This window comes from Acipenser ruthenus, chromosome 30, assembly GCF_902713425.1.
Source record: "Acipenser ruthenus chromosome 30, fAciRut3.2 maternal haplotype, whole genome shotgun sequence".
NCBI classification, from domain to species: Eukaryota; Metazoa; Chordata; class Actinopteri; order Acipenseriformes; family Acipenseridae; genus Acipenser; species Acipenser ruthenus.
The window spans coordinates 12121751-12136783 of NC_081218.1; the positions used below are offsets into that span (position 1 = coordinate 12121751).

The following is a 15033-nucleotide window of genomic DNA, read 5'->3' on the forward strand; positions in this document are numbered from 1 at the left end:
TGGTTAGAGTAGATGACTAGGAGAACCAGGGTTTAAATCCCAGTTCACATCTTCTTGCTCACTGACTTTTGTACACAGTCTTGTGGTTAGACTTCTTTTTTATGAGTCAAGATTATAATTTCTTTCTTTCTTTCTATCTTTCATTCTTTCTTTCTTTCTTTCTTTCTTCCCTGTCTGTCAGTGCTGGACATGCTCAGACTCAAGTGACGTAGTCTCTTCAGACACGCAGATCATCTCCAGTGAATCGCTGAGACGAAACAAGGTGACTCCCAGAAGGACGCAGATTGCCTGGGGCTGTGCGCATTGCCGTAACGGGAACAGTATGTTTAAAAATCGCTTAAGCAGGAATGTTGAACCCATGTTCAGTGTTGTGCTTTGCTGCAGTTCTGTGATACACCCCTTGGCTCCAGAGGGCAAAGCAAAATTATTGTTATATGCAATATCTTATGATGCACCTTTTCATTCTAGCTGCTGAGGTGTTTTCTTTTTTATTTATCTTTTTGTATTTAAAAGTAAAATGGCTACATGAAAGTCGTTCACATTTAGCCTCGCTTTGCCAGTTTTTATTACGTATGTATCTTTTCAGCAAGGTGCTTCTGTGCAGCCCATCACTCCCAAAAGAAGGGGTCTGAAATTTCTTTGGAAGCAATCCTCCAGTTGAATAATCACGCCGGCTAGCTGCTAGTGTTTTGAAGAAGATGAAGAAGAGCTCTTTGTGCCGCCTGTGTTCTGTTTCACAGTCAGTTAGTTCACTGAGACAGCACAGTCGGGGCTTGGCTCCAACACCCATGTTTCACTGCTGACTTCCACTGACTGACATTCTGAAATATAAAGTCCTGAAAACGTATTAAGGTGAGAACATGAGCCCCACATGGCAGTGAGCTGGAACATAATACTAACAGGTGGCTCTTGTCAGTGGTTCTGTGTCAATGTGTTTGCGTGGATCACATGCGTTTACTATCTCTGAGAGGCTGCATGTTTATGTTCTGTATTCTTAGATGAGAAAGCCTTGCAGTATTGATTTTCAGCTGCTCAAAGTTGGTAGTGTATGGATGTCTTCAGGAGAGTTGCTCTGCCCTACTCAGTTCAACATTCATCTCCTCTGCGGGTATAAACAGAATGGTTATCAAGGACAATGTGCGCCCATTGGGATTCCAACTGCACCGGCTACTGGCTTAGAAATGGCTAATGCTCTTTTCAAACAGCCAATAGGATTGCATTCCTTTGGAAGGGGGTGGGGTTAGGTCAGATATCACAACAGCTAAGAAAGGACATGGCTATTTTGGTCGGTCATGGAGGGCTGTTTATTTTGGTAAAAGGCTACACTGAGCAGAAAGAAAACAGAAGCACAGAAGGGGGAGTGAGCTGTGTCCCTCTGTGACAGGTAAACTAGATACGCTTTAACTAAGTGCTAGTAGTGAAATAATGACAGTTTAGTGTCTATGTAAATTTAGCCAAGGTTATTGTGCACTTTGTTGAGGGCTTCTGAGGTACAACGACAAGCCCTGCTGGTGAGCTGGTAACCTTCAGGAGCTGAGAATGGGAATGCACTTTTACTGGTTTGCAGTTGAGACGACGATGCTCTTTAACCCTTTCAGTCCTGAATTATTTTTGTTGAGATGAAGCATGCGAAATTCAGTTATACAATTTAAAAAACTCTTTTATTGAGTATACATGAGAACAGGACAAACATTTTTTTTTTTTGCATATATTGCACTTTAAGAACTCTAAGATAAGATGGGGCCTTGAGGTCCCACCAGGACTGAAAGGCTTAAAACCCTAGCACCTGTTTAATTGTATTTATTTAAGAGCGTAGGCGTAGATCATCTGACTTTAACAGTAAAGTTGAATGTTTGTTTATCTTGAACCAGCATGAAAAGCTTTTCAATCTACCAGCTCTCCCAGCCAGGCTACTCTTCGATGGATTTCCCAATAGAGATCGGCTATTAATAGGTTATTACACAGTATACAGTATACAGTAGTAGCCTGCTTATGCATGAATACAAAAGCTTGGTCCTCCTCCACTTGCACTCATGTCATTTGGAAAAGGGTTGCATGTGAAATGCCATTGGCAGATTGTTACAACACCCACACAACACCTCCAATCACTGTGAGTAATATGGGGTTATAAATAATGCATATCTAAATAGTGCATTCACTGCAATACTCAGCTAAACACACAAGAGATTAAAATGTTATTAAAACACTGAATGCATTGTTACAGTATATAAAAGCAAGTGGATTACCACTGGGCTACAGGTTAACTCACATGACAGTCATCTGTTTATACACAAGATGAATGAAAGGAGACCTGCCAGTGTTTTTGTGAGGCACTTATGTCCCGGTACATAGTTTACATATTGAACATGCTGCCTCCAGTGCTGGTATTGAATTCCCAGTACTGTGTTGTATTTATAACATAATGAATTTACTGACTGTGTTCAGCTTCCTGGCTTTCAGATACTCAATGGCATTGTACTGAACAGCTACTCTGTGCTGTCATTTGCTTTTGTTTCTACTTCTAGTGAGACAAATTGTGCACGAGTATTACAAATTGCCATGACTGTCATTTATTTTCCGTGCTTTAGGAGGTAATATTCTTAAGTGAAGCTAGATCACAGCACAGAGCAGGAACAGGAATAATCGCTAACCAGCACTAGCGGTCTGTAGTCTGTATTCAGAATCGTTCTCCTGTTTTTCAATGTTCAAGGTGAACTAACCAGATGATCCATCTGCTGAAATCCAAGCCCAGCCACCATTCCCTTGCTGTCCTGCCAGGTTTGATCCCCACCTCTGCTGGATGTGCCCAGGCCCACAATGAGCCTCTACCTCAACACCTACCTCTACCTGACTCTGCTGGGGGGGAGGACAGCGAGGCTCTACCACAGGATCAGGTACCTCTTGACTGTCTTCAGGGTTACAGCCCATAGACTCCCCTCTTCAGGAATTAACTGTGCTGTCGGAAGAATCCCTCCCAGATCCCGTGGCTCAGTGCTCCAGCTTGGGGGCTCATCCGGGATAGATTCACAGTCCGTTATTGGTTCTAGTTCCGGCATCTTTATTTCAGGATTGCGCTCAGGAAATGTTAGAATGGACGGTAACCACTCTGGCCTTGGTTTGTTCAAGCCAGGTCCTGGGTCTGTCATGGCAAGCCTGAGTAGTCTTCGTCTTAGTGCCAAAGCATACTCCTCATCCAATAGCAGTAGAAATAGCAGCAAAGGGGAGGCACCGATTGGTGTCTGCCAAGAAGACAAAGCATCTTTCCAGTTGGGCAAGCTAGGGGCCAGCTTTGGGGAGTCCTTCCAGCACCTATCCCAACACATCAATGTCTACTTTGGGGGTAAGAGACTGGAGGGAGAGGGGAGTCATAAAACTGCAGATGGGCGAGTGATAGAGATTTGGGAGGTCAGGGACCAGGAGCCACATTTGAGGATGGCAAGCGGTACCCAACACTACTCTGGCTACAGGAAAGGGAGGCTTGTTAAGGAGGAGCATGGGCCTTTGCAAATTGATTCGGAGGCAGAGAACCAGGTACCATCTAAAGTGCAGCTTTTTCACATCAGTGGCCTTGCTACCAAGTTTGGTGAGAGTTACAGCTATGTGGCCAGCCACATCAACACCCTTTTCTCTCGAGGCCAGTCCCGAGGAGAACAGCCTCCTGAGTCTGATTTCAGCAGGGTGGCAGGGAGAAGCTGGAGGGGAGCAAGACAGAGGAAACACGCTGGATCTGAGAGCAGGATTGGAAGGAATACCGCTGAAACACAACCACATGGGTCTGTCCAATCTAGTGGGCAGGATCCTGTTGCAGGAGTAGACCCACTCCAAGACTCAGAATACAGAGATAGTTATTATCAGTACTTGGCCCAGTATATAAACCAGTACTTTGGTTCCAATGAACCTGCCATAAAACCAATAGAGTCTGCAAGATCTATTGACGTGAACCATGTGGAGACTGGGAACACTGCCAAACGAAATGTCTCTGCTCCAGTAAATCTAAAAAGAGAGGCTGTCTGCAAAACTGCAGAACAAAAGTCCATCCAAGATCACAAAGCTCCGGCCTCCGTACCCAAAACTCCAGGTCTCTTTCACATCAGTAGCCTAGCAACCAGTTTCGGGGAGAGCTACTCACAAATGGCCAATCACGTCAACTGTTATTTCAAAGGTGAAGGAGTCTGGGAGGAGGAGACAGAGGAAGAGGAAGGAGAGTGCACCGAGGAGGTCCTGTATGAAAGCACAGCACCCCCGCAGGTGAAGAAGCGCACCTTTCTTCAGTACCTCACTCAGCCCACTGGCACTGTGCAGGATATGCTGGGGAGTTATCTTGGAATGAGACCAAGGAGCCAAGTGGCTCAGCCAAGCTCTGGGGTAACAGCGTCAGGAGATGGGATAAATAGAAGGGTGAGTGCAGAAAGGGGCACGGTTGGGGTGAGTACCCTTTACTGGCAAAACAATTGGGTATAGCAGCCCAGCTGATGGAGCTTCTTTAGCTTAATCAACGCCTGTGGTGAGAATTACTTAATTCCTTAACTCAGCCATGAGCAAACAGTAGTATTTTGGTTTATTACTATATGCCCTATATCAACAATTATATACGGCTGGTTCTAATGACAAATCAATCAATAATTCGACCATCTAAAGATGTGGTCTGGAAATCTCAGAAGTACAAAAACATTATAATCAACATTTGACCAGCGTAAAAGAATAGCTTTTTGTATATGTTTTGTAGAGATGTGTTTTAGTCTCCATATTGCAGACTGTTCTCCATTAACGTGCACTTGTTTCACAAGCAGTTGAGGTAATCTTCCTTCTCTGCCCTCCTCCAGGTGTTTGGTAAGAGGCAGGCTGAGGTTGCAACCCGGGTTCTGATCCAGAAGATCCATACTGCCTCCGGGTCACACTCCATGACAGCCAGAATCGAGGAACTGAACCGCCACCTGACCCGCCACCCAGAGTGCCGAGCGGTGGCATGGCAGGTAACTAGCCAACCACAAATATCCATTAATCCACCAGTGATCACTGGCTGGAGGTCTCTATCTCCTCTCACCAGCAACAGTGCTTCTACTGGCCAGGGGCTAATACTCACCTTCTAATGGGGTTTATACTTGAATCCTTGCTTTCTGTGTTTTTTTTAAATAAATGCACTTTGAATTGCAGGAGAAGGTGTTGGTCCTCCTGCTGCGCCAAAGACGTTGCCATAGTGACGACCAAGAGCTCCAGGGAGCAATCAGGGAGGCCCTGGCTCTGATTGGCTATGCAGACCCGGTCAAAGGTCAAGGGATAAGAGTTCTTTCCATCGACGGAGGTGGTACAAGGTAGGGATTCTTTAGATAGAAGTTCATATAGTGTATGAATGCATACAACATATATGAACTGACATATTTTGCAATACAAATGTTGTCTATATAGATATGAACAGTGTCTTTGAACCAGTGACAACCTTGCCTCTCTCTCTCTCCTACTCCACAGAGGGCTAGTGGCTCTGCAGGTGCTGAAACAGCTGGAGGAGGAGAGTGGCAAGCCAGTCCACCAGATGTTTGATTATGTGTGTGGCGTGAGCACAGGTACGTGAGAGCATGTGGCACGCTGGCGAGACTATCAGCAAGGGGCACAAATGCAGATATTGTTTTCCAAAAATCGAAGGCTTTTTTTCTACTAAAGTAGAAACGTTTCTAAAGTAACAGGAGCATCCAATCTGTTTGCGACCAGCATTTCACTGTCCATTTTTAGTTGGCTGTGCTGTGCACCACGCAGTAATCTTTTCCAGTTCTGATATCTTGTGGTGCGCGTGTCGTTGTTTCAGGAGCAGTGCTGGCCTTCACGCTGGGTCTGGGTCAGATCTCGGTGGGGGAGTGTGAGGAGATGTACCGCCGCTTCGGCTCCGACGTGTTTCGGCAGAACCCGCTGGTGGGAACGGTCAAGATGGGCTGGAGTCACGCCTACTACAACTCTGCCACCTGGGAGGGCATCCTGAGGTAAGGGAGGATCCAGCCCCTATGGATTGGCTAATGAGTGTCTATTAGGGCACTGCTGTTAGTCTTACTGTTTTAGTAGGAAGAGTTATTCTAACTGACTAATTGAATTCTGACAGGGAGAAGATGGGGAGTGAGGTGCTTATTAAAACAGCCAGGACACCCTCCTGTCCCAAGGTATGCCATCAAAGTACTATTTTTTTTTTTTTTATTACTATTTTTTTAACTTCTTTACTAGAGGAACATCTATTAACTGTAATATTGAAATATTTTACCTGGTAATCCCTATTTTTTTTTTCCTTGTGTTGTGTTTTTGATATTTTCTTTGGACCTCCCTCCTCTAGGTGGCAGCAGTCAGTGCAGTGGTGAACTGGGGGACAAGCCCCAAGCCCTTCATCTTTCGGAACTACACCCACGCACCGGGCAGTGTGAGCCGCTATGCAGGCGGGACAGGGCACCGGCTGTGGCAGGCTGTCAGGGCATCCTCGGCAGCGCCTGGGTACTTCCAGGAGTTCAGACTTCACAACGACATACACCAGGTACAGCGCAATGCTGCTCTACACCAGCAGAGGGCGTGAGAGCATCACCCACCAAATACATGAAGCCTGGTTCTGAATTCAACATGCATTCTTTTTGCAGTTTTTGTGAGTTCTTCCTCTAAATTCATTTGAGAATCCAAATTGATTATTGTGAAAAAAAAAATTACATTCGTAAAAAAATCAACTTAAATATTATGTAAATATTGTATATGGCAGTACTAAAAATACAAATATACTGCTGACTGACATCTGTGTTGTTGAGTTTTGTGTTTTAGTTCTTTGATTGTGTTTGATGTTGTTTTCTGTGGTGTTTGTGAGCCTCTTGCCAGGTCGTCATTGGAAATGAAAATTTGACTGGATGAATAAATGTTTTGATTGATTGATTGATTGATTGATTGATCTGTAATAACGATGTCTTCTTGAATCTCCTGTAATATTGTGTTATCCTGGTTCTCTGTCTGCAGGACGGAGGGCTGCTGCTCAATAACCCCTGTGCACTGGCTGTCCACGAGTGCCGGCTGCTCTGGCCGGGATCGCCTTTCCAGTGCGTGGTGTCGCTAGGCACCGGTCGCTATGACAGCGGCAAGAAGAGCGCGGCAACATCGACCAGCCTGCGATCCAAGATCAGCAACGTGATCAGCAGTGCCACAGACACTGAGGGTCAGGAACTAATTACTGCTGGGACTGCTCTCAACATTTTGCAATTATGTTCATCGTGTCACCCATGACCAGTTTCTGCCCTCTCTGCCCCCCAGGTGTCCACACTCTCCTGGATGATCTCCTGCCTGTCGACGTGTATTTCCGTTTCAACCCCTTGATCAGCGCATACGTCCCCCTGGACGAGAGCCGGGCGGAGTGTCTGGACCAGCTCCGAGACGACACCGAGCTGTACCTGCAACGCAACCATCCCAAACTGCAGCGACTGTCCGGTATCCTGCGAGCGGAGCGGGGCGCCCTGCGGACAGCGGGGGACTGGCTGCGGGAGAGCACCTGGCTGCTGAGGCACCGCTGGAGCTAAGAGAGCGTGCAGTTCAGTCACAAGGTGCTCATGTTAAATACTGTTACATGCATCTATTGCAACGCAGTGGACATGACCCTTACACATGCATCTTTAAAATGACTGCAAAGTGACCATTTATGCAATTCTAGTGCATTGAGCATTCATTCATTCTGATAGTGGGCTATACTGTACTGTTGTACTTTTAAGTACTTTTTATGAGCTATAAATTTATATATCATTTATTTTTTTCAGTAATGTCAATAAGAAGTGCACGGTGTTGTACTTTTCAGAGAATAGACATATGTTTGTAAACGTGTATTTTTATGTAAATACTATTTTTGGAAGAGTAACGATATTGTTGGCATTTGTGTAAAATGTATTACCCTGAACTATGTTTGTAACAATAGGTCCTGTTCACAAAACCGTCAATGAAATATGTAATATAAGATGTATTTATTACTTTCTTAATAACAGTGTGTTCTATGAAATAAAAATGTCTAAGATTTACCTTGTGCTTATGGATTGTGTACTCCCTCTAGTGCCCCTTACTGGTACTGCATGGATTGCATTTCACAGTTATTTTCAATATGCCAGCACACATTTTGATGTAAAACTAAGAAATTAAGCACACTGATATATTCACCAGTTAACAGCGAGGTGTATAAAAACAGTTTCAGCAAGCATGGTAAAGCACTATGGAAAAGCCAGCTACTGCAGCTGGATCCACAGACACAAAGAAAGAATGGTAGGCTGCTAAACTGCAATACATTTTATCAAGGGAAACTTTTCCAAGAGATGCCGTTACATGCTGCAGTGTGAGGCTGTATTTCTAGCCCTGCTTACAGGGAATCACACACTTTAATACACTTGCTCTGACAGGATCTTGTTTGTGGCAGGAAATGAGATCAAGTGGTGAGATATGTATAGCTCTGAAGGTGAGACGACATCAAGGGCTCAGTTCAGAAGATGAGGCTCGCTTGGCTGTTGTTTGGGTGTCTGATCTCAGGTAGGAGAGAGGGAAGGAGAAGAGGGAGAGGGGGAGGGGGAGGACAGGGAGAACGAGAGGGGGAAAGGGCGGTTGGGAAAGAGACCCGATTGTTGCTTTGAAATGGACAGAATATAAAGTATATCATCCAGCGACCATATTTAAAATGTGTAGATGCACTGGTAAAACTGATTGTGAGCCTATATGTTTCTACTTGAGATACCTCTTTATACTTGATGAACTTAACTTATACAACATTACAAAGTATATCTTAGGACGCTGGAATCGAATTGAACTTAAATGTCATTTAAAAACATAGATTTAGTCTACTTTTCTAAATAATTTCAAAATGTATGTTTTATTTTGCTTGGGCATTGCTTTGGTGAATCAACTCTTTACACACTTATTCAGGGATAGATACTACACACAGTAAGCCTGTCTGGTTCGGTTTACGTTACAAGTATATATATAGTTACAGTGTAAACTTTTTATTAATTACTGTGCCGTTACTGTGTAGTTTAGTGTCGTTTCTGCCACTTAAAGACATTTAAGTTACTTAGTTTATCGCAGTAAAGAGAATGAGTCAGTTGGAAATACAGTCAGAATGAAAAAGAAAGTGGAGTGGAGCATGTATTTTCTTTTTATCTTTCTCTCCTTTCCCTTGCTCTCTACCCCCCTGCCTGCCTCCCCCTCCCTCCCTCTCTCTCTCTCTTTCTTCACTCCGCGTTCCCACTCCTCCAGTCTGCCTCTCCCACAAGGTGGCGCTGCAGGCTGGAACTTCGCTGTCAGTGCGCTGTCACTACAAGGGGTTTGGGCAGCAGTGGGCCAAGGTGTGGTGCAGACAAAGCTCCCCGCAGTACTGCAGCATCGTGGCTGCCACAGACCAGCCTGACCACGAAGGGAGGCAGCAGATTCAAGACAACGTGACTCACGGCTTCATCACCATCACCATGAGTGACCTGCAGAGTAGCGACTCAGGAGTCTACTACTGCGGGGTGCACTGCAAGAGGCAGGTCTACCTGCTGGGGGCGATAGAGATACAGGTGTCAAAAGGTAGGACAGCAGGGCCAACAGTGAAGATGTTCTCACATACCTAAAAACCCAAGAGGGTCGAGTATAGAAAAAGCATTTCTAAAGAAAGTAACCAAAGTAAAATAAATTGTGCTTAGTGCAGCTGAAAATTGAAAAAAATATGTTTATTTTCTAGCTGAAAAAAACCCCACAATGGTTATTTTTATTGTGTATGTATAGATATACATCTGTATATATATATATATATATATATATATATATATATATATATATATATATATATATATATATATATATATATATATATATACATTAGTAACAAGCTTGGTTGTCTTCACAGAGTCCAGGACTCAGAGACGTGTCTCTTATCCACTGACCACCACCTCCGTGAGAAGGACCTCCATCACCACCCTGTCCATCCCCAGAGCCACCAAGCCTGAGGAGAACCTAAAGTGAGAGCTCCTGGAAGCTAAACCCCAGGGTCCACCATTTGACTAAATACTTAATATCTCCATGTCTGTTTACTGGTGAAGCTATCCACTGATTCACTGTAGCCTCTCTCTCTCTCCCCAGTGCTCTGCAGGACAGGGAGACGAACCTGAGCTATTCTGCACTGGCCACCCTCCTCGCCTGTCTGCTGCTGGTTTCGTTGGCAGTCTTTATTAAAGGGAGAATGCGCTACAAGACTGGTAGGGATTGAATATTCCTCTCCGAGCCTGCACTCACTTTAGTAAATCTGTTTAGAATGTAATTTGGACACAAGTATATCTTCCTGTATTTGAGCTGGCTGCTGTTATGCCTAAAACACTTTCTTTCTTTCATTCACATTGTTTACGTTGCTATGAGCTGCTTTATGTATATTTCGTGTAACAGTTTTATCATTAATGATAATTAGTGTCATTGATTGAAAGTGGAAGTCTCTAATACTGTAAATGGCTTGCTTTAAAAAAGCATTGCTCCTGTTTGTATTTTTGTTCACTGTTCTCTTAGTTTCCCCTCAAACTATTCACAGTAAGGGGATTGGGAAAAAGTCTTGTGTAAGGCTTTTCAGAGACACTCAAGACCATTGCAGATATCGTTTTGGACAAGGTGACATTAATGAGGGTCCAATGATACAGATTTTCAGCATTAAGTCACTCTGTCTGCTCGCTGCACAAACATGAGCACAGACAACAAGCCTCTGGCTTTCTTACTGAGGCTGGGACTGTGTTACTACAAATACATTCCCTCCAGGAAACACTATCTCACTAACTCTTGTGTTGATTTCAGTTCAAAAGTTCCTATACGTTTATATATGAAGCACCCAGTAAGAATGTCCTCTTAATATACTATTAAACATTGTACTTAGTTTCATTTCCAGTTGTTATCAATAAATGTTATTTAAATTGTCTGATTAGTTTAACTTCTACCCCTTGCTTAACCATTTAAATATGACCTATACATGCTACAGATGCTTTTTTTTTTCTTTTAACACCTCCACAGCTGTGACATTTTTGAAAAACAAAATATTGATCTCCAAAAAACAGGTGTTTATTTTCATGACATGATATCTCAGCCAAATCTTGGGTTTCTGTATATTTGCGCACAAGCTTTGAGACGTGCCCACATGCACCCACTCTTACACTGTCAGGAAGGAAGCGCTAACCTTTCAAAACTGCTGCAGGCTTGATAATTAACACAGATAACCACTCAGGCACATACTGTATCAGCTCACATTATTTGCAATAAAGCTCTTAAAAATACTGATTCTGATGTTCTTGGGTTTGAACCCAGATCTCCAAAGGAGAAAAGCCTAGTCTGGCGCACTAGCCCGCTTCTTTAAGATTACTATTTCTATTCATTACAGATCTGATGAGGCTTAAAAAAACATCTTTTGTAGTGGCCAGATTTGCCCGTCCTAAAAAACAGGAAAATGTGTATGGAGCAACACCCCGCCGAGATCAAGTGACCTTCTACAGCGGTGAGTAAAGTCTGTGTGCTGTACAGGAGTTAGTAGCATTGGGGTTTGAGTAGCACTGATAGCACTGAGTTGTAGGCTAGAAGGAGTAGCTAACCAGCTCAAGCACTGGACTGCAGCGTGGAAGGTAGTGGGTTTGAGTAGCTCAGTGGTTAGAGTGCTGGACTACAGCGTGGAAGGTAGTGGGTTTGAGTAGCTCAGTGGTTAGAGTGCTGGACTACAGCGTGGAAGGTAGTGGGTTTGAGTAGCTCAGTGGTTAGAGTGCTGGGCTGCAGTGTGGACTTATTCATGTCAACTATGAAAATGAGTAAAAGCTTTTCAATTCACAACACAATAGAGTAGAGCAGTTTTTTTCCTGAGAGCCAGCACACAACAAGGGAGTCTGGATGAAGGGTTTCTATCCTATTTTCCAGTTAAACCCAGAGAACAGCCAGAGAACCTGCAATCTTCCCAGAGTCAGTCTTTCAACATTCCTGGAGGACCTTTCAACATTCCCAAGGTGAGATACCAGGCACCTCGCAAATCAAATCAACGCTCAAATGCGGAAAGTAAAGAAACAGTTACTGCTACATTGCAATCAGTTCTAGCTTCATAAATTAAAAAAAAATAAATAAATACATAAAAAACATCAGCACTGCAGCAAAAAATAGCAAATCTGGCCCAAATAAATTAGCATCTTTAATTGTAATGATATGACAGAGAAATACAACCTAGTGCAATCTTTGAGATGGTTGTAAAACCTGACCTGTCTTAACAGTTAACTCCCACACGAGGGCGCACTACAACACTCTTTAAACAGTCTCCCTGCAAATACATTGTCAACCCTGGCAGCCAATTCTATTCTTCTTCTTCTTCTTCTTCTTCTTCTTCTTCTTCTTCTTCTTCTTCTTCTTCTTCTTCTACCTGTAACTGTGCTGTACATATTGTAAAAATAACTGCAAGGTCACTGTCTTTTCCAATGTAGGTAGAAGATACTGTAGAGTACACAACAGCGCATTTCTCTGGAGAGACTGGGCAGGGAGAGCGGAATGTCGGGGCTCCTGAAGACTACACCATAGTGGAGTGGAGAGAGGGAGCTGGGTCAGTCAGCTTTCACAGCACCCCTCAGAACACCGAGGCTGTAGTTTATTCCAGGGTTTTTTAGGGACAACGCATTCTGCATTGAGTCGATCTTTTAATATGAACAGCTCTGCACCGTCATTGACATGCTTACAGCTTGATAATGGTTAGTAACAAAATACACAAGCTTTGTAGTAGGAATAACAAATGCGTATGTATTGCAGATTATGAGTTTTGTTAAGGTATCAATTATTTATTGAAATAATAAATCATTATACACAAGTCTTATACACAGTAGAAATGCCTAGGGCTTTGATGCCAAAATATGGTACTGATCCAAAAGTAGGAAGGAGGCTGAAACCGCATTAAAAGCTGCATTAAACTGTATAAATATGTGCTTAATCCTTCAGGAGCATAATTTTGTCTAATCTACAAAAATGAGATATCATAAGGATTAATGACTAGGAGTCACAGGCATGCACTTGGAATGTTCTATCAATGCGTGCTGTGTCGGTTTTCAGAGTGATTGTGAAGGATTATGCACAGAATTCTACATTATAATGTACAGCAGCTTTAATGAAGGTGTTAAGAATTGTATTCAATTCAAACAAAGCATTGGGGTGGAAAGGGCATCTCCAATTGAAAATAGTTTGAAAAGCACGATTTTTTCTAGCAGCAAAAGAAATATAATTTGCTGAAAGCGCGCTCCTGCACTCTCTCTCTCTCATAAAGCACGCCTTTAACGTGGCGTTAATTAATTTTCAACCATCTGGGGTTCTTAATTCAAATGAAAAGAACCCAGTTAATTGCAAAAGGAAGATTTGGGCTCCTTTATTTGATCATAAAGCAATAATGTGCACGTTTCTGAAAAGTCTTCCCGGGAATTAGAAAATATTTTATGACGTTTTACCATTGTAATATATTCTAATTAGCACGTCTGTTTTGCAGTGTTCATTTGTTCGCTTTTGGTTGATGGCTGAAATTTGGTATTTACTGAGGCGTTTTTTTTTGTTGTTTTTTTTTAATAATGTCTGAAAACTGTGTTTATCAAGTTCTGATGTGTTGAGGCATCCTGTGATCTGTTCAAATTGAATAACAGCACATCTGGGATCCACAGTGTGTGCTGTACCTCTGTTACAACGAAATACATTAAACTGCACCACGGAGCACCACTGAGTGAACACAGCACCAGCATGAACACTGTTTTCATTTAGTTTTCTTTCAGGTTGTTTCATTTTACAAGATACAGAATTACATAATGTACAACATACAATAATACATAGACAACTAGACTCAATCCTATGATGACTGAAGGTTTAAATACAGAGGAATAGCAGATTGTTACATCATTAACTCAATGACATCACAAACACATTCATAGATTTGAATAGAAATAAAAGGGTGTATTTACTGTGGCATCAAAAACCTATAAGTACCTCCACTGTTTGTTTTCAAACACACTTTCCCTTGACAAAGGTATGTTAAAAATATCGAAACGTTGGGAAGTTGATCTTTCGAGCAAAAGCTTATATATATATAATCAATACAGTGAAGTGTTTCGCATTTGTTGTGTCTTTAAATATTGAAGAATAAACCATTGTATTAAATGATGGCTTTGATTTATTTACTTTACAAAGCAACTAATACTGTAGAAACAACTGCATCACCTATTAGTGCTGCCGGCTACTGTGGAAAACAAAACCACAAATCTAATGGCGAGAGTGCGCCACTGTCATAGATGTAATAGGAAACAACATTTCTATCTATCTGAGAAGTCACGGCAGCCAGTGAAGCTGATCTTAATCTCCGGAGCGCTCTTTAGCCAGGCTCAGTATCACAAATCCATAAATCAAGCATGCTGCTGACCTATCCATGGCATTTATCTATAAGAGGCCCCCTCGAAAATCACTCTGCATTTCAGAGTCACGGCGAGACTGTGTCCCTGCAGAAAAGCAACAGCTGTCCAGTGTATATTCACAGCTTCTCTAACCACTAAGCCACTGTGTCTCAGAGTCTCTAAGCTCAACCTCAACGCTGTAGTTATTCTTTCCCTGAGACAGTTCAGTTCCTCAGCTGAAACAGTAAGCCACACTGCCTCCCTGCAGTCTCTCAGATCTAACTTTTCCTTTCCCAGTATATACTATATATTGTGGGGTTTTATAGCCACAGTTTGCTCAGATCACAGCCTTGTCACAACCCTGGCATAGACTCCACAAGGTGTTGGAAGGTGTCTTCAAGAATGTTAATCCATTCTGTCATTAATATACTTTTAAAATATTCGGTTCAGTTGCCAGAGGATTGTGAATACGACTGCGTCATTCAAGTTCATCCCAGACGTGTTCAATTGGATGGGAAAGGTGCCTGGGGGGTCTCTGTCGTGATGTGCTATATCGTTATCTGTCAGCAGGGGGTCACTTCTGAGCAGCAGAGGGTTTTAGCCAAAGAGGAATATTGTTCACCAATTTGTATGAGAGGCTGCCTTTGTGACAGAG

The 15033-nt window shown here is 42.9% G+C and overlaps 2 protein-coding genes across 3 annotated transcripts; both read left to right on the plus strand.

Moving 5' to 3' along the window:
• Positions 1-1247: 1247 nt before the first annotated feature.
• On the plus strand, positions 1248-8015 carry LOC117395743 (calcium-independent phospholipase A2-gamma-like). Of its 2 annotated transcripts, none has more exons than XM_033994693.3 (10): positions 1248-1384; positions 2711-4398; positions 4824-4973; positions 5155-5312; positions 5467-5561; positions 5801-5972; positions 6089-6146; positions 6314-6508; positions 6973-7168; positions 7264-8015. In XM_033994693.3, exons 2-10 carry the CDS (start codon positions 2818-2820, stop codon positions 7524-7526), a joined length of 2868 nt encoding a protein of 955 aa, XP_033850584.3. In that variant the 5' UTR covers positions 1248-1384; positions 2711-2817; the 3' UTR covers positions 7527-8015. The 2 variants fall into 2 exon arrangements, with proteins under 2 accessions (XP_033850584.3, XP_058860995.1); XM_059005012.1 differs by having other exon boundaries at positions 2711-4248.
• Positions 8016-8408: 393 nt separating this feature from the next.
• LOC117396039 (CMRF35-like molecule 3) lies at positions 8409-14093 on the plus strand. Its single transcript, XM_033994715.3, has 7 exons — positions 8409-8514; positions 9235-9546; positions 9866-9977; positions 10099-10214; positions 11372-11485; positions 11896-11981; positions 12447-14093. The coding sequence occupies exons 1-7, from the start codon at positions 8475-8477 to the stop codon at positions 12624-12626; spliced, it is 960 nt and encodes a 319-aa protein (XP_033850606.3). The 5' UTR covers positions 8409-8474; the 3' UTR covers positions 12627-14093.
• Positions 14094-15033: the final 940 nt, after the last annotated feature.